This window comes from Ananas comosus, linkage group 18, assembly GCF_001540865.1.
Source record: "Ananas comosus cultivar F153 linkage group 18, ASM154086v1, whole genome shotgun sequence".
In the NCBI taxonomy this organism is placed as follows: domain Eukaryota; kingdom Viridiplantae; phylum Streptophyta; class Magnoliopsida; order Poales; family Bromeliaceae; genus Ananas; species Ananas comosus.
Genome location: NC_033638.1, coordinates 7,091,128 through 7,113,077, shown reverse-complemented (window position 1 = coordinate 7,113,077; position 21,950 = coordinate 7,091,128). Strand labels below are relative to the sequence as shown.

General features: G+C 34.2%; 1 protein-coding gene and 1 long non-coding RNA gene across 4 annotated transcripts; both read right to left on the bottom strand.

Moving 5' to 3' along the window:
* On the bottom strand, window positions 103-2,809 carry LOC109724457. The gene is made up of 2 exons (XR_002219937.1): window positions 2,669-2,809; window positions 103-471 (listed from the first exon to the last, which is right to left on the bottom strand). It is a non-coding gene; the product is annotated as an uncharacterized LOC109724457 (long non-coding RNA).
* LOC109724170 lies at window positions 6,229-15,130 on the bottom strand. 3 transcript variants are annotated; one of them, XM_020252896.1, is made up of 4 exons: window positions 14,782-15,130; window positions 13,412-13,650; window positions 10,390-11,118; window positions 6,229-8,505 (listed from the first exon to the last, which is right to left on the bottom strand). In XM_020252896.1, the coding sequence occupies exons 2-4, from the start codon at window positions 13,412-13,414 to the stop codon at window positions 6,778-6,780; spliced, it is 2,460 nt and encodes an 819-aa protein (XP_020108485.1). In that variant the 5' UTR covers window positions 13,415-13,650; window positions 14,782-15,130; the 3' UTR covers window positions 6,229-6,777. The 3 variants fall into 3 exon arrangements, with proteins under 3 accessions (XP_020108485.1, XP_020108486.1, XP_020108487.1); XM_020252897.1 differs by lacking the exon at window positions 13,412-13,650; XM_020252898.1 differs by lacking the exon at window positions 13,412-13,650 and having other exon boundaries at window positions 14,841-15,130.

The following is a 21,950-nucleotide window of genomic DNA, read 5'->3' as shown; positions in this document are numbered from 1 at the left end:
ACTTTTTTAAGAATTCTGCTACCCACAGGCCATCCTAAGTTTTCTACAGAGCAAAAGCTACAGAAACTTTACTAAATCAAAAACCAAACAAACATTTAAACATCTACAACTCAAATTTAGTTGTATTACAGTGAGACTACAAAACTCAGATGTTACATATATGCTTTACATTGGAAAAAATTAGGTAATTCAACTCACCTTATCGTTTAAGGCCATTAACAACATTCCAGAGACTCCATCAGAACTACACTCTTACTACATGAACAATGTGTGTAGGTTTCAACAAAGCATTTAGCCTACATTTCAGCTATCTCTCAAAACTCTCCTTAAATAACACCATCAATTTCTCCAAACAAACTGCCTTCAAATGAAAGTTGTCTAGAATTTTTCCTTTCCCCTCAAAAAACTTCGGTTCGCAACCCCAGGACGGTGAGCACCTTCCGACATTCTGAACACCAGAAACAGAGAATACTTCCAAAAAGAAAAACAAACAAGAGTGAGTCCTCTGATAAGCATCAGAGCACAAGAAAAAGTTTTCACAGTTTTTAAATAGCCTTTAAAATGCAAAAAAGAATCAAAGCAAGTTCACTGCCGAATTAGAAATGGCACCAGAACAAGACCTAGAGAAAGATACGCCAAAAAAATTATGATCAAATGTAAGAAATGACAAACCAAAAGAATTATGATCAAATATAAGAATTGGAACCAAATTATCAATAAAAGACAACTTATCATAAAAACTTTATCTAGGTCAACAAATTTTAATTTCTCACAACCAAAGTGTTAAACAAAGATTAAAGTGCCGATTGGCACAAACTGTGCCTACTATGTGGTATCACGCCAATAATGTATTGGCATGATACGACCCCCGTGCCATTTGAAAGGTTCAAAACCATCTTTTCTTTTGAAATTGACTAGTAACATTAATAAAGAGCAAAAATTTGATAAAGATATACATAAAATCAATTAAATATCAATGCCAAAGGAAATAACTATCACATGCTACTGCGTGTCAACAGAGAGCAATTTTTGTGAACGACATACATAAATACCACGGCACACCGTGTTGTACCATGCTAGTAAGTGCTTAGCATGCACGTAAATCCCTCGTTTAAACTTAACACCATTGATTTTTCTAAAAATGAGTTTATGATAACATGTTTGAGAAAATAAGCCATCACATTAATCCCTTCAAACAAAAGACATGATGTTGAACTGAAAAATAAAAATAGAGCTTAATGATCAAAACGAGAAATGGCTGAAATGAAACTATATAAGGTGGTCTCAGACATCCAAGGAAGGATAGAGCAGCACAAGCTCTCAAGCCCGGCGAGGCGAAAGCTCTCAGGCGGCCACTGCGAATGTTTTGAGAAACAAGCCTTAGGATTTTGCATCATCGACCAATCTACAAATTTCTAGAATTAAATCAAACCATTACTACATACATGCAAGGTAAAATTAGAATACATTAAAGGCAAAATAGAATTGTTTACTTCCACCTTATTTTCAATAATGAAACATTCAAATTGACAATCAATTCCATTAAACATGAAATAGAATTTTTCTACATCATTTACCTACTATTCAAGCAAATGTCAAAAATCAAGAGTCTTTAACCACAAATAATATTAAGACCAATTAACCACCACATAAATAATATCTTAAAATCACAAATTTTGGATTTTAAAATGTTCAAATAACCTAAGTTATGTTTACCTATATCGATCCTTAATTCATATATCTCATCATCAGAAATAAGATGAAAGTAAACAATCATGTCTAATTATGTAAGCAAACATTCACGCAACACACAATAATCGAATCAAAATGAAAAAAATGAATAACTAAATGAATGAGGTGTGGGTGCAATCCAGGCCCGCGAGATCATCGCCCGAGGGCATCAAAGTGAGCAGACATAATGACCCTATTTTTTTCCTTCATTCTCTGTGCTCATTACCATGCTTCCTTCATATACATACATTGATAGTTCCAGAGCATCGGCTTATTGTGCACAGGTAAGTTCAAGAAAACAAAATTATCTATGATGAAATACTTACGTAGATGCTTTATTTCAATAGAGGAAAAAAAAAAGAGTAGAGAAAATAAATAGTTAGAAAATTTTCTTTATTTAGTTATAAAGGTCTAATTTTTTTTCCAAAAAATTATGAGAAAGAAAGAGAAAGAAATAAACACAACCAAAGACTTTTTTTTCCTTTTCCTTTTCTTCTAAAGATCCAAACATTACAAATAAATCGCAATTTGCTTCATTTCTCTTCTTAATTATCCCAAATTTAGAGATTGAAAGAGAACCGCTGATCAGATAATTGTAGTCTGATTTTTCGTGTCGACACATTAAATTTTTTTTATTTCCGAGAAATTTTATCATCATATCAACGGAAATTAATCATAATTTTTTTTTTCCAAACATATTAAAAACAGAACTAGTGTAACAAAATAATAATGATAAAATAATATCTAAGAAGGCTCAGAAGGATCCATTGGAATCTTCTAATCATAGAAGAACCAAAAAAAAATTTTAAAATTCCTCTCAGAAAATAGGTAGATTTGTACATCATAGCCTTCGATTTCACAATTTAAACAAAATCAAAACGAGAATAAATGCGAAAACATTAAGAATAGAAGAGGGGAAAAGGGAAATTTTGGTTACGGGAGAGTCTCCAAAGACGCATTCGGAGCCGAGGAGGAAGCGCCGAGCGAACACTCTCCCATTAAAGGCCGAGGAGGAGGCGGGGGATGAGAAGAGCCATGAGAAGTATATATAGACGAAGACGACGAAGGCCAGGGTTTAGAGCTAGGGTTAGGGTTTACGGGGTGCGATCGCGACTCGATGTGTAATTACCAAAATACCCTTATTCGATTTGCTGAGGTCAATAGTCACCCTATTGTTGATTGAATCAATAAAATCAGCATGACAAAATAAAATTTTAATTTATTATTTTTAATTTTATTTTATATTTATATATATATTAATATTGTTATTAAAGTATCAAACTAATTATAAAATGCTGATTTTTAGATCAAATTAAGTAGATATAAATTTTCAAATTTTATTTTTTGTTATACTAATATGTAATAATAGAAAATAAAATCAAATAAGTTGATTTTAAGTCATTGAATTTTAATATGACTTCATTCATAAATTTGTCCAATTTGATTAAAATTAGATTGGTTCACTTTGAACCACTGGTTCTAACAATTCAAAATGATTTTTTGATTTATCAAACTGTTTTATAACTTGGTTGACGAGTAAACTGGTCAAACCGACCAATTCGACCCAATTTTTAAATCATTAATTGTCTATATTTTATTTCAATTTTTTTTTCATTTTAATCTTTTAAAAATTTATAATTGGCTAAATAATCTTGTAAAAAAATTATTTATTGAAATAACCTTATTTTATCCAACTTTTGATGGAATTTAAAAGACGGTGAATCATTCACCGTCTTTTTTTTTATAGTAGAAACGGTAAATGATTACTACATTTCTCTTTAAAGTATAAAAGGTGAATGATTTATTATTTTTTTTATTTCTATATATAATTTTAACAACCGCATAAAAATTTTAAGAAATCACATATAATTCTTACACCTTAAAATATCTTAACAACCTATCTATATAATTTTAACTATAAATAAAAATTTAATAATCTTCATATAATCTTAACAACTTCAAAAAAATGACGGTGAACACAATTCACCGTATTTCTTAGGATAGTTGCCCACATAAAATTTTGAAAGGATTACTTTGCAAATTAAAAATTTTAATAGGATTACTGTGCAAAAAAAGTCCTTTTATTTTTGTATGTAAAAAATGTATTATGTTCCATGTGGTTAGATGTCCTCAGTATTAAATCAGCCAAAATCTTATTGCTATTGTTTCCTTTCTATGCTGGTATTATTTTGGTATTGGTAGTATAATTAAATCTGTGGTGGTAGAGTTCCCAAATTTAGATGTTTAAAATGATTAGATAATTATTTTGTTTCCCTCTTCAGCCCAAAAGAAATATGAATTTTAATATTTAGGAATATTTATGGCCCTTGGATTGAATATAATTATATAGTATAATTAAAAATGTATGACGATTAAAATATAGCAGCTATAATTAGATATATGTTGTTTAATCGAATATAGTAAAACGCACTAACTATAAATATTTACTTAATTATTTGCAGATAAAAAGTATATTTGTAAAATTTTATTATTTTATATATAGAGTAATAAGTAGGGATGAAATGGATCCTGATTGATGGAGCTTGTTACAATCGGCTATTATTTAAATGAGTTCACTATTATTTAAATTTTTTTTCTCCAACAGCTATTGTTAAAACTATGATCAATTCAACCATAGTTTTATCTACAAATTTTTAGAAAAATAAACTTATTTTATATTTAAAATTTTGCGGTCAAAACTGCAATCAATTTAAGCATAGTTGTAATGGTCGCAGTTGAACCTCCTCCATAATTCTAATTGCAACACTTAATTTTAAATACATCAAACCAAACACTAAACTTGAATATACATACAATTACAACTTTGGAGTAATTACAACTATATACAAGTTGTTTTAGAAATTTTGCATACAAGTTGTTTTAGTAGAGAGTAGTTTGAAAAAGCATTAGCATTCATGTCACTCTTCTAAAATTTCTTTGACAGCAGTTCTTTAAAGAATTCTGAAAACCACAGGCCATTCTAACTTTTCACCAGAGAAAAAGTTACACAAACTTCAGTAAACCCATACCAAACAAACATTTGAACATCTACAATTCAATTTGGATGTATGACAGTGATACTATAGAACTCATAAGATAAAACACAGCATACACATATATTGGAATTGTAATTTCCTTACATAGGGAAAAATTAAGCAATTCAAGTCACCTTAACATTTAACTCCATTAACAACATTCAAAAGACCTCATCAAAGCCACATTGTTGCTACATGAATAATGTGTCAGCTTCAACCAAACATTTACCTTCGATTTCAGCTCTCTCTCTCTCAATTTTCTCCTCAATAACCATCAATTTCTCCAAACAAACTGCCTTCAAATGAAAGCTGAGAGAGTTCTTCACTTCTTTCCCATCAGAAGCTTCAGTTTGCAGCCGCAGGCTAGAGAGCCCCTTCCTGCATTCTGAACACTGGAAACACGGAGAACTTCCAAAAACAAAAACAAAAACAAAAAAGAACACAAGTGTCTCCTCTAATGACCACCCAGCACAAGAAAAAAGTTTCTTGTGCCAACATTTTGCGAAATTAAAATTTTTCACAATTTTTCACTAATGGCAGAAGAAAAAAAAAGGATGGCCTTTAAACGCAAAAGAGAATCAAAAGCATCTTCGCTGCCAAATTAGAAATGGGACCAGAACAAATCCTAACAGAAAGATCAGCCAAAAGTAATTATGACCAAATATAAGAAATGGCAAGAAAAAAGATTTGCAATTAAATATAAGAATATAAATCAAATTATCAATAAAAAGGCAACTTATCGTAAAATTTCATCTAGGTCAATTGTCGCCAACAGTCAAAGTGTGAGACTTCAACTTTTAACTCCGTTTATTTTTCCAAACTTTCATCCTTCAAACAAATTACATGAAGGAGATAAAGTGTACTTTATTTTAGTCTTGATATTTTTTAAAAATAGACGTATTGAAGGAGGTAAAGTGTATTTTAGCCTTGATATTTTTAAAAAATTAATTTTATGATGAAATTTTAAATTATGTAAACAAAACAAGCCCTCTGAGAAAATTCCTCTCAATGAAGTTCTCCCAAAACAAAATCATGTGAAAGATGAAACAAAGAAAACCATTCTTGAAAGTAATAATCAAATTTCAAACTGTATTTGGTAAATCATGATCTTTCTGCAAGTTTTTGTTATGTAAATGCGAATCACAATTGATTCAAACTGAAACTAAATTGACTTACTATAATCATACCACATGACTGCTAAATCAAGAACATTGTGCCAGAGAACGATAAGCCCAATAGAATCAACAAAATGAACATTAATCACAGAAGCAAAAGTGTAATCTACATACATGGATATAAAGCAATTCCTGAATCTTGATGGAAAAAAAAATACAATATGTTAAAAAATCTAAGTAAATTTTCATTTAATTACCTATAAATATGGCGTTAAATTGAATTTTAAGGCGATCTAGCTTTTAATGATGCAAAAAGAGCGCAGAGAACATCAACAATAAGAGAAAACTTACCAACTAAAAGAAAACAACTTTTACAATGCTTACGATGATACAATAATGTAAAGTTTGCATTACAAGGAAGCATAGAACATGACTTGATTGCTAAAGTATCAAATGAAACTAACCAACTTCTTTTGTATTCCATCTTGAAGGCCAAGTTAGCAACTGCTCTTCAATTTATTCTGTCAATTACATGATGAATAAGCCCAATTGAGCAGCAATAACAAGTAGAATTCACGAAGTACTCTTAATGAGTTTTAAGTCGACGGATGAGCCAGTGTGATACCTCCTCAAGAATACCCATAGTGAAGCTGAATCTTATTAAGCCTCTTAGGTGTTCTAGCTCCACCTAAACAGGAAAATGAAGCCAATAATCAATCACCTTGAGACCATAGAATGTGTTTTCAATCTCCTCTAGACCAGTTCTATATTGAGGAAAGGAAAGGATTTTCAACTGATAAATCATCAACTTCTCACTACCCCACCATTCCTTGGACACATTGAGAATGAAGATCCACCCACTGAGTTGGCCTCTAGCAACCAAACCCTAATGTGGGCTAAGGTACTCCAAGCTCGTGAGTCCCTTTTGTATCGGAAGGCGGATGGGACTCGCTCAATGGAACTGTGTTATTCATGTTGCTCTTCTGCAAGTCATCTATTACAGGACTTGAATCTCCGATACTAGGGGATGAAGAAGGCACGTGGGCTTCAACCGGTTTGCGGGCCCGTCGAGAGGGCCTCGAAGATGGCACCTTCACGTCCCGGCTCTTCCTCTTTGTGCCAATAAACCCACATGCAAGAGCCTCCAAAGCCCTAGTAGTTGGCGGTCGGTTTCTGGTGCTCTGCCTCCAAGTCTTCATCTCGATATTCGTCTCATTATTAGAAGTTTCTACATCCGCTGGCTTGGTTTCTGACGTATATGCACGTTTATCTGAATTTGATGGCCCATCCTTGCTCACCGACAAAGCTATGGACAAGTTTTCGCCAATCTCATGTTCTGGTGGTTCTTGTGGAATGTTTAGATCGATGAAAGAGTGCGGTTGAAGATGAGGCTCTTCCTTTATGGCCTTTTCCTCAGTTTTTACATGATTTTTTCCCTCGCCTGGGCTATCTTTAGTTGAGGAGTCAATGGCCTTGTTCCTGTGATTAAGGGCATCCTCTCCTCCGACTTCGTTTGCTTTAGGTGAATCCAACTTTCGATCGGTTTCCTCTTTATTCAACTGATGGCATCTTGCAAAAGCAGTTCGGCGACCACTCCCGTCATACTTCGATGTGGCGGCTAATCTTCTCCTTTTCACTATAGGGGATAGATACACTTGCTGCCCCGGTTTTGTCCTTTGGCTTAGGTAACACATTTCATCCTTAATAGAAGTTTTACTGTTTAAGGCATCAAAGAGTTGACCATCAGAAACATGACCATTAATCTCCATATTTGTGCTTTTTCCGAGATTCTTATCATCAAGTGTATGTTGATCGGAACTTCCTTGATCGTCCAATGAGCTCTCATCAGAATCCGACTGCTCTGACGAGCTCTCACTCTTTGTAGAATGAGCTGAAGAAGGTTCATAATTAAACGCAACATCAATAGGTAAACTCCTCAGTTCTCTCACCTTGAATGGCCCCTCTCCTTGAACTAAGCTAGTGTCCACAACAGTAAATTTCATAAGTTCTGAGTTGCAATTTGGAAGCTTCGGGCGGAGATAGCTTCGCCGATGCTGATCAGACATACCATCTTTGTTGGTATTGCTAGTATCCACAGCCCACCCATTTTCATCAACACCATCACCTTCTAACTCCAAAAGCCTTGGGTCAGATGCTACTTTGCTCAATACATCACTAACCGAATCGAAGTAATGATCGCCTTTCACGAGCTTCTTTCTCGAAAACTTCTTAATACTCGGCATGAGAAATACTAGTGTGTTCTTTGAACCAACAGTATTGAGGTGCTTTGGCTGTTCAGAGTGCCACCCTCTTGCAAGAAGGCGAGGCCAAACAGCTTCCCAGAAAAGATCGTTTGATCTTGCCTTGCTCAACCTGAAATCACCGGTTAAGAACTTGATTATGTCGCTGGATGTGAGAGAGGAGCATGCTTTGCCGACAGGTATTTCGGATCGGGAAGAGGCAGGTTGGTTCGATCTGATTGGATCCAGAATGACTCCAGTGAGATCTTGCTTTCCCTTGCCGATTCCGATGGCTTCTATGAGGGCTTGTGTACCAACAATGGATTTCAAAGTAAAAATGAATTCCTCAAAAGAAGCTCTGCCCTCATTGAATGACTTGACAACCTGCCAAGACATAAGACTAAGAGGGTGAAGAGAAATATCTATTAAAGAATAAAGGTAAGCTTTTGATATAAACCATACTGTCAGGACGGAGCAAGAAGCGAAGAAGTTCTACATATTTACTATATGATATTACTCATGGACGAGAGCAAAATGAACAAAATTTAAAAGCAAACTGATCTCTAAAAGTAAAAGGAACAAACTAAATAAAATGCTGAAACGAGCAAATACCATTGGAGTGAAAACCATCTGAGAAATCTTGAATGGTCACACGAAATAGCATACAGGCACGAACCTACACACAACATGCAGAGAGAATGCTACAAAGTTTGTCTTCATAAATCCTATTACTATTTGAATGCTCGGAACAAATATAAGGAATATTAATTGTTAAGAAAGATTCACCGAAGAGAGATTCTAGCCTGTATCAAATCATTTTTTTCGTTGTTTATACATGCACTTCCTTCAAAACTGGAGAATATTCTCCTTTTTTTTTGTACAACTAACTTTTTATCGAGTACACTTCCTCTTTATGGTAAATAAGGGAAAATAGAGTAAAATAGATGGATCCCATATTGCCATATTAAATCTTAATAATATTTGAAGAGTATTGGCGTACAATAGAGAAGAGCAGAAAAGCGGTGTGATGTTTATAACAGCGACAATAATGATTTTTTCATATCTCCAAAAACCTAAAGAGCATAGCAGCTAACGAATCAGACCACATATTGATTTATAGTAATTGTATCAGTTAGAAATAATTCTGCTTTACATAACCACATGGATGATAAACATGTGTATTTTGAGCTCATAAGATTTAGTTTAGAGAAAAACATCTGATAACTTCAGTTCACAGAATATAAGGTCACCAATATCAGTCACCGCATTAATTGATTGAAAAAAGCTACGAAATTGATACTAGCATCCAGAAAGATTCGGTAATTATATTATATCTTTCGATTTATGAAAAATGGTGGTCAAAACTACAACGGTGCCTGATCTTAGCAGGTTACACATCAATTTACATCGTTACAATTGGCTCACTATAGTTCTACCCTAAAGTAATAGGGTAGTTAGATCATTAGCAATATGGCTTTTAATATAACTGTATAGAGGGCTTTCTTAAGATGTTCAAAACAAGCCGCTATGACTACATCTCAAAAACAGCAAAATTAAAGTTCAATCGGGTACAATGAATATCTAATTTACATTATCTACTGAAAAGTATATAGTTTGAAGGAAGCAAGACAGTCAACCATTTACTTTCTTATTGAGCATATTACAAAAAAAATTCATAAGGTTATTTTAGAATTAAAATTCCTAATATATAACTATTAGTTTCATAGCAGAAATTGGCCAAGCGGAATAACTACAAAGTTCAAAATTATCATCCAACAACAGTTAATGCTCCATGATATAATTCCTAGAAAAACAAACACATTATTGCAGCTACAAAAAATTTTATCAGCATCTCATCATATCGGTTAATTAAATTGCATAATTTGAAGACAAAATCTGAAATCTGAGATTGTTGTCCATAACATGAATATCGACTCAACTTACAATATAATCCACAAACCACTAATGTGTAATTTATACGGGAAAATAGAAAGATAACACATATTTGTGTGTACTATCTAATACATTGACTTCTTTGCAAATTAAGGCGACATTTTACAGGTGTCTACAAGTAGGATGTGCAGTAAAATGTGAGCACATGTTATATACAGCATCTACAGTGATCTGAGAAAATGTGTAAGATGACTATTAAGAAACATCAAAAACATATTGTATTTTTTCAGGCAAGACTAACCCTATTGTATTTTTATAAACACGAAGCATATGAAATTACATTTTAACTACAGATACAAAAGTTAGAAAGCATGCCTCAAGCAAAGAATCCTGGGCTCCTTTCGGTATTGCAGGAAGCAAGCGTGACAACAACTCCTGCTGTCTCCAACCTGTAAAAATGCGCTGCCCAAGTATGCACCTCCTGCTTCTTATCTTTCTACACTCTGACCATCTTCGATATGCCTCAGACCTATAGAAGCTCCCATAATAGTAGGATAATATATCCCCCATCATTTTACACACTACAAATTTTCTAAGCTGTTCAAGATTCTTCCCGAAAATATAAAGTCCAAGGAGAAAACACTGCGCCTCCACATCACTCCAAGAGGAGGTCGATGAACCAGGAAGTGGAATGTATTCTTGGTCATTTCCAGATTCAACTTTACATATCAAAGTTTTAGAAAGTGTCCCGTGATCGTATGAATTTTCTTCTTTACATCCACTTCTATTCACTTTTGAGTCTTTTCCTTCTTCTTTGATGCTGACATTTTGATGATGAACCCACATAATTGGAATAGATAATCCTATTCCCACAGGATAATTGAACCGGAGCATGAGGCCATTATCAGTTGGGCAAGACCATAGCTGCTGGCGTTCAGCTTCTGTTGCCAAATTTGGAATTCCTACCTGGAACTGCTCACCTATACGAGGGCATATTGGTGATTCGTCATAGATCTCATTTGTACCAGGGGAACTAGGTAAAGATAGCTGATCGGAAAATGCTTCTGACACATGCTGGTTGTTTTCTAGTTCAACGAAATCCATCTATCGGGAAAAAAAAACAAATAATAAGAAGGGTGTGCATAATCAGCTAATCAAGAAAAAGTTATGAATAGCCTATAACAAATTGTTGGTAGGAGAGAAAAATAATCTAAAATTCTGTTAGCTTAACATAATTAGTATAAAGTGGCCGTGTGACAAGTAACATTCTAAAGTGTGCCACAAAGTTGCAACAACTGAATCTGTAGCAAGTGTAGCCTAATTAGCTGTTAATGATGCAGCTATTGGGATAATTTTATCTACTCAGCAATGTTTATGCCTAATCTAAAAACAATTCTCAACCTTTGAATCATATACTAGCATGTATAATGTATCTAATATAATACCCTCTAACTTCGTACAGAAACAAATTAGGAGTATATAAGCGGAAAAACTTGGAAGGAATGCGCAATGGATATCAAAAACCTACTTAATGAAAAATAAAATAGGAAAACATCGGGAAATATGAATTGCTAAGCAAATAAGCTGGTTTGCATAGTCAAATGAATTTTTGATAATGAAACATTCAACTTAACAATCAATACTATTAAACAGGTTATAGAATTTTTCTACATCATTTACCTACTACTCAAACAAACGTGAAAATCGACAATCTTTAACAACAAATAGAAGATAATATTAAGACATATTAACCACCACATAAATAATATCTAAAATCACAAATTTTGGATTTTGAAATGTTCAAATAACCTAAGTTATGTTTACCTGTATCGATCCTTAATTCAGATATCTCATCATCAGAAATAAGACAAAAGTAAACCATCCTGACTAATTATGTAAGTACACATTCACGCAACACAAAATAATCAAAATGGACGAATGAAAAACTAAATGAATTAGGTGTGGGTGCAATCCAGGCTCACGAGATCATCACCCGAGTGCATCAAAGTGAGCAGACATAATGACCCTATTTTTTCCTTCATTCCCTGTGCACATTACCATGCTTTCTTCATATACATATATATTGATAATTCCAGAGCATCGGCTTATTGTGCACAGATAAGTTCAAAAAAAAAAAAGAAGCAAAATTATTTATGATGAAATACTTATGTAGACGTCTTGTTTTAATAGGGAAAAAAGAAGAATAGAGAAAATAAATAGTTAGAAAATATTCTTTATTTAGTTATAAAGGTCTCATTTTTTTTCTAAAAAAATTATGAGAAAGAAAGAGAAAGAAATAAACACAACCAAAGACTTTCTTCTTTCCTTTCCTTTTAATTCTAAAGATCCATATATTACAAAATTACAAATAAAAAGCAATTTACTTCTTTTTTTCCTTCTTAATTTTCTCAAATTTGGAGATTGAAAGAGAACCGTTGATCAGATAATTGTAGTCTGATTTTTCATGTCGACACATTAATTCTTTAGAAAAAATTTCCGAGAAACTTTATCATCATATCAACGGAAATCAATCAAAACTATTTCCAAACAGATTAAAAAATTTATTAATTTGACAAAATAATAATGATAAAAAAAGATCTAAGAAGGCTTAGAAGGATCCATTGGAATCTTCTAAGCATAGAAGAAAAAAACTAAAAATCAACTCAGGAAATAGGTAGATTTGTACATCATAGGCTTCGATTTCACGATTTAAACAAAAACAAAATGAGAATAAAATGCGAAATCTAAGAATAGGAAAGGAAAAGTATCCACATAAATCTAAAAATGAGAATAATTTTTAATGGTTGATGTCTACCGTTTTCAAATTTAAGGAAGTATTCAAATCAGATGAAATTTTGATATAAAATTTTTTATACTATCTACAACAAGATCAATATTTCTGATCGAAAATTTTAGTGCTATATCACCACTTTTTATAGAATTTTTATTTTCAGCCATTAACAATTATTGATTTTGAATCCTTTCAATTGCTAGGTAAATGATATCGAAAAATCGTAAAAATTATTTTCTAGAAACTTCAAATACGCTAGATCAAGTCTAACAGAGCCGATCATCGATTCGGAAATTCCATCATCGAAAACGGCTCAAGAGCACAGAGACCTCCGTGCTCCTGAGAGCACAGCAGTCCTGCTCTATATTGATAATATGATAATAGTATTTATTATCAACTTTTTAACCATTGGATATCTAGGGTTTAGTGGGGGCTGGTGGAATGGTAATAATCCAAGGGTGGAAAGGTTGATAGTAAACACTTGCTATCCTATCAAAAGTATACTCCTTCCCTCATTCCTTCCCTTTCTCTATATATATAGAGAGAGAGAGTAAAGCTTATATGCTTTTAAAAGCACAGCCTCATTTGTGCTTGTGAATTTTTTACCATAGGATTGTCTCGAGATCCATGCTGCTGTACTAGGGGTATAATAGATGTCTTCTCTCCTTTAGGCTGTTGTAAAGAGGGTTTAATAAACGTTTTCTCTCCTTCTCATCTCTCTGTCTCTCTCTATCATTCTCTTCCTCTCTAACTCTCTGACTCTCTCCCTCTCTCTTTGACATTTTCTTTTTTTCGCATTAATCTTTCTGTACTGCTTGATTAAATCTTGGTATTTTAGCTTCTGCCTGAAAATAAAATAAATAAACATATTAAATGTGAGCATGTGCTAGCTGATGATGACATGCCCTTGGCTTTGTCGTAGAATGATAAAGGCGACTGGTGTGTTTCTAAACAGCAAAATTGAAAATTGTGCATGTTTTGTGTAATTCATAGATAACAGTGGGCATGGTTTGGTTTGGTTTGGTTTGGGCTACAAAGGTAAATGGAAATGGAACCGATCTATATTCGGTTTGAGAAAATAAAAATTCAAAACCAAACCAATGGTGTGAAAAACCAAACCGAACTAAATTGGAAACTTTGGTTTGGTTTCGTTTGGTTCGTCGGTCGGAACACTTCGATTTTTTGAATTATATTGGTTAATTTGTCTAATTTTTGAAGAATATATGCTTCCGTTTTTTTGGTTTGGGTTTGTTTTATTTTAATTTGTCAACCCAAAATCAAATCAAAATTTTCAGTTTGAAAACTTTCAAACTAAAAAACAACCTAATTGAAAGCCAAACTATGGCCTTGTTGGTGTCTTGGCCTTTTTTCTTTTTCTTTTTTAATATGATATTTATGTGAATAATGTCGAAGGAGATAACATGTTGCTTGTTATGTTTATCTAAGGCGTGTGTGTGGCAAAAAAAATAAAATAAAAATATGGAAGCAATTGAAACAATTATCATCCATTAGTGTTGATGCATTGCAAGCTAGCTAATTATAACAATTAAAAAAAAAGTCATTTTTACAGGTATATTAAATTAATATAGAATTAGTGTTAAAAAAATAGAAAAATAGCAATAATACCCCAAAAAAAATGAAAAGAGATAAAGCACTCACCTACTATCTAATATCAACTACTATCTGCATAAAGAAGGCCTGGATGAGATTGAAGAATCCGATTTCACAATTAAAACATTTTAAGTTCTAATCCACTAATTTTCACTGCACTTACCAAACAATTAGATGATAATATAGATTAAGACGTTGTAGAGAGTAGTATACCCAATGGTGTAAATCACTAATTTTCACTAATATGTCGACGTAGATCTATCTACACAATCGAAAAAAAAATGCGTCATAAAATACAAGCAGTTTTTTGGCATGTATCTACAAAACAACAAGCAAAATTATTAACAAATTATAGCCAAAATCACCTGATCGAGATTTTCACTAATTTCCACTAATTTGGCCGCAATTTGTGATCCGTGCGCACCTTGAGCTCATCCCTGTCGGCGCCGCCCGATGAGAGGTGGAGCCAGGCGGAGCGACGGCGGGCGTGCGGCGGAGGCGGCCGGCGCTCGCGAGATGCTTCAGCGGCGAGATGCGAGCGTGGAGTGCTCCGGTGCGGTGGAGGAGGTGGGTTTGGGGGAGGTGATAGCTCCAGAGTAGGGTTTTGGAGGACGAGTACGGGAGATGATGAGTTTGGGGGGGAGAGAGAGAGAGAGAGAGAGAGAGAGAGAGAGAGTCGGAGCGGGAGAGAATGAGAGAGAGAGAGAGAGAGAGAGAGAGAGAGAGTCGGGGAGGGAGAGAATGAGAGAGAGAGAGAGAGACACACACACGGAAAGGGGAGGAAACGCATGCTAAACCCCGTTTACAGCAGCACAGATCTCGACATAATCCTACGGTAGAAAATTCACAATCACTGACGAGGTTGTGCTTTTAAAAGTATATATATATATATATATATAAACTTTAGTGATGTCGTCCATCCTATCAAATTACTTTTAATATTAGAACTTTGCGAATTGATTCTGTAAAATTTACTTTAAAATATTTTAAAAATAATTTGTAAAATTTTTAATATTATTTATCTAATGATCGAAGGAGTTTAAAATCAATAATTTTAATAGTCAATATGAGCAGTTTAAAAGTTTAACGATATAAAAATATTCAAGTCACGCAAAATTTTTAATAATTTTTTTATAGCATATATAAATGAGATCAATACTTTTGATCTAAAGTTTTAGTATTGTATCATCATTTTTTGTGATATTTTTTTTCAGCCGTTATTTTTGAGCCATTTCGATCGTCAAGTAAATGATATCGAAAAATTATAAAAAAATCTAAGTACTTCAAATATTCTAGATTAAGTTTAACAGAGTCGATCTTTAATTTGAAAGTTCTAGTATCAGAAACGACTTAATAACACAGAGTTCACTGTCATTCCCAATAGACTGCAATGAAGCACAAATTGAATAGAATGTCTCATGCATGGTGGAGTGTCACCTCTCAATTATTCGCAATATTTTGTACCAGCAGGGCCCATAAAGAATTGGAATAGCAGTAGTTAAAAAAATTGTTTCAAATATTCTATATCCACACAACAAGGTGCACACTGTGAACTCTCTTTTTTTTTAATCTAACTACATAAATATTTTAATTCGGAATTGTGCCTTAATCATCCAAAGATATGAAAATTTATAATCTTCAAGTCTACCAAATAAAATAAATTAAGTTGAAAGCACTATATGGACCGAGAAGCTTTCACTGTGACTCCATCTCTAGATAAGTGAGTCGTTAGAATCGGATAGTGAGTTATTGGATACCAAGATAATGAGCTTGTGCAGCTCCTCCCAACTTCTTGAGCTCAAAGGCCTAGTGAATCTCAGGCTAACATTTGAAACAGATCATGTAAGCTAATTGTCAACCAATGAAAATTAGAAAACTGCATAGGCATAGAAAGTTGGAAATAGGTTGCTTAAAACAAATTCTACACACCATCTTTCATTCCAAAAAGAGGTGTTCTTTTTATTACTGAAAAAGGAATCGAAATAAATAGAAAACGAAACAACAAATTTAAGAAATTTCTTTTTGAAAAAGAAATATCTATTAGATTTTCTTGGATGAGTGAAGTCTCATTCTCTTGAAGTTTTTTTAAGTATAAGCGGTTTAACTTAAGGCAATATTGGTAAGTTACAGAATTTTTATAACTACTTTATCAATAGTATCGAGTTTATTATTTTCAAATTATATATACCAAGTTCTCCTAAGCTCTTAATTAGAATGACACATGTTCTCCCAGTAATCGGACTGTCCTTCCAAAAGAATTCATTCTTGAAACCGTCAATTTTTTTACAACCTGCAAGTCGTTTGTTGATATTCTTAAAAAAAGTTATATAATCTTTTGTAAACGTTTGGGAGAGAGGGGGGAATCCCAAATAGCTAAAACAAAAATCTTGTAGAGAACAACCCAAATAGTTAGCGAAAGATATTATTTGTTTGCATGACAAACTAATAAATATGAGAGAACTATTATTATAGTTTATAGTTATCTTAAGTCTCAAGTAATATAAGGAAACATTCATAATCAATTTAATTACATGGGTTGATCTGTCTAAGCCATCAAAAGAGAGGAGCATGTTGTTAGCAAATTGTGGAGAGTGAACTTTATGGTTACCGACCGTCCCTAGAGCAAGTGGCAAAGGACTTGGTGGTCGGTACCCGAGACCCAAGTTCGAATCCTAGTTGATTCACATTTCTAGCTAAGTTTATTTCAAAATAAAATAAACGAAGCGGGTAGCGTGCTACCTATCTCTCTCAACAAAAAAAAAAAAAAAAAAAAAAAAAAAAAAAAACACTTGATAAAAAGTTTATGTCGCCTACTCTCTGGGGTACTCGATGATGGGCATTAACGTAAAAAATGAACTAAGATGATGTTTTTGTAGCTCTTGTGCAATTAATCGAAGTATCAGGAGCTCTATTGAACAATACAAATGTGGAAGTAGATTCTACCAGAGATAAAAGAAGAAATAATTGTAGAAGATAATGATTTATTATTTGTTAAGGTTAGAAATATAGTAGTCTTGACTTTTTTGTTTTTATACCCATCTAAAATAGTTGTGATGGTTGAAGATTTTAAACAAAATGGATTTAAGGCTTATGTTGAGAATGTAATAGTTAGATATATATATATATATATATATATATATATATATGTTAAATTCGGTCGACTATATTGAGGGTTAACTATAGATTTAATGCTCAAAGTTTGGGTCAAACACCAATTTACTCTCTAGCTTACAATCTTACGAGATTCTATTGTTTATTAAATATAAGATCTAAACTCTTTTGGCATTTATATTTTTGAAACACTTAACAAATAATGTGAGCATCTAACGTGAAATAAGTGATATGAGCAAGTATTCTCCCATAAAATTAATGTATATCATACAATGAATATTTCTGGTGGTTTAGACCAAGTTGGTATTTGTAAAGAAAGACCAAGTCTCAAATTGTGATCTGCTCCAAAATTATCAATTTGTTAAAATTATTCCTATTGTGAAATCTTCACCTAAGAATGTGTGTAATAAAAATAAAGAAGTAAAATGGTAGATCATTGATTTGAGAAAAATAATATTTATTGGTGAATCTAAATTTGGAATGACACTATAAAACCTTAGTTAATAACTAATTGATGAATATAGCAACTCTTTGAAGACCACAAACAATATAGTCATTTAGATAAACTAAATAAAATATATTTACGAAGTATCAAAATATAAATATAAATGAAATAAAATGACATGCAGACTATAAAAATAAGTAGTTACATGCAATCACATTCTAATAAATAATATTTTTTTGATCGAGTTTTCTATATTGATCTAGCAAATTTTATATTAACATAGAGAACAATATTACAGACACTAGCACAAAAAAAGCCACTATAATAGAAAGCTAAAAATAGTATTGAAAGGCCTACGAAGTAGATACTCATAAAAAAAATTATACTTAAAAAATTATTTACAATATTCTTAATTGAGTTTTTCATATTGGTTTAGCAAATTTTACATCAATATACAGAACAATATTACAGACATTAGCACAACAAGCTACAACAATAAAAAGCTCAAAATAGCATTGAAAGGTCTAGAAAATAGATACTCATAAAAAAAATGTAGTCAAGAAATTATTTACAGAGTAAATTTTACTTGAGATAAAAAAAAAATATTTGTGCTTGAAATTAATTGGTACGAAATATATTCGCATTTGAAAAATAAGAATTATAAATTTGACAATAGAGAGCACACTGTAATAATAATATATAAAATTTTTGTAGTAGACAGGTATAGAAATAATCAAAACTTCAATCTAATTTGTCGTTTGCATAAAAAATTCACTAATTTTGGGCTTTTGCAAAACTGGGCCGCCTTTTTTGATTTTGCAAATTCGATTCGAAATTTCAGTAAATTGACCAAAATACCCTTATTACTTTTTCTCTCTCATCTTCGTTTCTCTGGTTCTTTTTTTTTTTCTCTCGTTGAAAAAAGTAGCGGAGGTAGAGGCGGAGGCGGAAATGGTCCGCCTCGCCTCTCATCCTCATGCTCTCGCCCTCGCTTTTGCCCTCGCCCACGCACCCCCACCTTCCTCGCCTCCGACCCCGCCGAGATCGTGCTGCGGCTTTTTTTTTTTCCTCTCCGACTCTCCTCCACTGTCTCCGACAACGACGCCTCTCTCGCCTTTCCCCGCCCTTTTCGTCCTCTCCCTTTCCCTCCTCCTCTGCCGCCTCCGACGACGATGCATTTTCGTCGACACCGACACCGTGGAGGTTGCTGCGGCACTGCAGCCTCAGAGCGGGGGGTCCTTAGCGGCGTCGTCGCCGGCGCCGTGGCTGTTGGCAGAGATGGGTGACCAAAAGAAATTATAAAAGAAACAAAAACAAATATAAAGATATAAAATTATAGAAAAAGAAGGATAAAGATAAAATTGCATCGTTAACTGTAAAAAAAATTATAAGTTGCACTACTTAATATGTAAACTGTAGCTTTAAGATGAAAATTACACTTTTTAAACAAAAATTACACTCTTTGGGAGATATTTATACTGTTTCTCCTCTTATTGCACTTTTTTAGATATAAACTGCATCCATTAAGATAAAAGTTACACTCTTTAAATGAAAGTTGCACTCTTTGAGAAATATTTACACTGTTTCTCCTATTCTTGCACTTTTTGAGATGTAAACTGCATCTCTTTAAGAGATATTTATACTGTTTCTCCTCTTGTTGCACTGTTTTTTTCTTGTTGCACTATTTCTGCTCTTATTATACTATTTTATCTCTTAAAGGGTGCAGTTTAAGATAAAAAATAGTGTAATAAGAGAAAAAATAGTGCAACAAGATGAGAAACAGTATAAATATCTCTTGAAGAGGTGCAGTTTACATCTCAAAGAGTACAAGAAGAGAATAAACAGTATAAATATCTCTCAAAAAGTGCAACTTTGGTTTAAAGAGTGTAACTTTCATCTTAATGAATGCAATTTACATCTGAAAGAGTACAATAAGAGGAGAAACAATGTAAATATCTTTAAAAGAGTATAATTTTTGTTTAAAGAGTGTAATTTTTATCTTAAAGCTGCAGTTTACATCTTAAGTAGTGCAACTTATAATTTTTTTTGCAGTTAACGATGCAATTTCATCTTCATCATTCTTTTTCTATAAATTTTTATCTTTATTTTTTTTTCTTATTTCTTCTATAATTTTTTTTAGTCACCCCTCTCTGCCAACGGCCACGGCGCCGGCGACGACACCGCTAAGAACCCACCGCTCCGAGGTTGCAGCGTCGCAGTGACCTTCACGGTGTCAGTGTCGGCGTTGGCACCGGCGAAGATGCGTCGTCGTCGAAGGCGGTAGAGGAAGAGGGAGAGGATGAGAAGGGCGGGGAAGGGCGAGAGAGGCATCGTCGTCGGAGACGGTGGAGGAGGGTCGGAGAGGGAAATAAAAAAAAGTCGCGGCGAGACCTCGATGGGGTCGGAGGTCAGGAAGGTAGGGGGTGTGCGGGCGAGGGTAAGAATGCGCCGGACAAAATCGAAGTAGGCCGCCGCCGCCTCCGCCTCCGCCTCCGCCTCCGCCTCCGCCTCCGCCTCTGTCTCCGCCGCTCTCTGGAAAGAGAAAGAAAAAAAGAACGAGAGAAAAAAAAGAGGAGAGAGAAAAAGGTATAAGGGTATTTTGGTCAGTTTGCTGAAAAAGCGGACCGAATCTGAAAAAACAAAAAAGGTTGCCGCTTTTCCAAAAGCCCAAAATAAGTGGATTTTTTATGCAAATTGGTCAATTTTAAAATTTATGTTCTACAAAAAATCCACTAATTTTGGGATTTTGTAAAATTGGGTCGTCTTTTTTGATTTTGCAGATTCGGTCCGGATTTTTAATAAACTGATCAAAATACCCTTATTACTTTTTCTCTCTCCTTTTTTTTTCCATCGTTCTTTTTTCTCTCTCCAAAAAAAGCAGTGTAGGCGATGGCGGAGGCGGAGGCGGAAACAGCCCGCCTCGCCTTTGCCCCCTCGCCTTTGCCCCCTCGCCTTCGCTCGTGCACCCCCGCCCTCCTCGCCTCCGATCCTGCTAAGGCCGCGCCGCGACCCTCCTTTTTCACTAGGGCACGGCGACGTCGAGATGCAGGCCCTTCTCCTCCACCGCGCGTCGAAACGCCGCGACGTTGTCGGAGGCAGCAAGCTCGCCTCTGACGACGTCACGGTGGTTGCGATAAAAAGGAAGGGAGAGGTGGTGACAATAAAAATATTATAGAGAGAAAAAATAAAATTTCTTTAAAAAAATTCTACAGAAAAAGCCAAAAAATATAGAAGAAGAAAGAAAATGATAAAATTGCACTCTTAAAATAAGATTACAATGTTTTAAAAAAAATTTATATTGTTTTAATAAAAGTTGCGCTATTTGATATACAAATTACACTCTTTAGAATAATTTTGCACTATTTCTTTTTCTTTTTCTCTTCCTCTTCCTCTTCTTCTTCTTCCTCCGTCCACCGGGACTCCCCCAAGTCCCCTCTGTACCACCACTCGTAGACGCACTTGAACCACCTCTGTGCCGCCGCAGAGGAAGCTGTGGCGGCAGCGGCGCAGTGGAGGAAGCTGTGGAGCTCGCGCTCGTAGGAGACCTTCTGGAGGAGGGCGTCGCGCGTGTTCTCTTTGGCGCTCGCCCCCCCTCAGAGAAACCTTAAAAATAAAAAAATAAAATTTTTTTAAAAAAACCACCCAAGAAGATGATGATGATGAGAGAAAGAGATCAAGAAACTGGGAAAAAAAAATAAAAATAAAAAGAAGAAGAAGATGGAAACGCAAAAATAAAAATAAAAAAACCACCCACTGCTATTTTATCTTTTCTTTTTTTTTTGGCTCTCTCTCTCTGCGCGAATAATAAGGGATTGTAAATGCACGCAATTGCGACCGAATAATTTCTTTCTTTTTTTTTTTTTTTGGGAAGGATAACAAATGTGGCGTGCTGAGAAGGGAGAAGAGGAGTGAGAGGGGGGTGAGCATAAATAGAGAGGTGGAAAGGAATAGGAAGGGAGGTGGGGGGCTTCCGCGGCT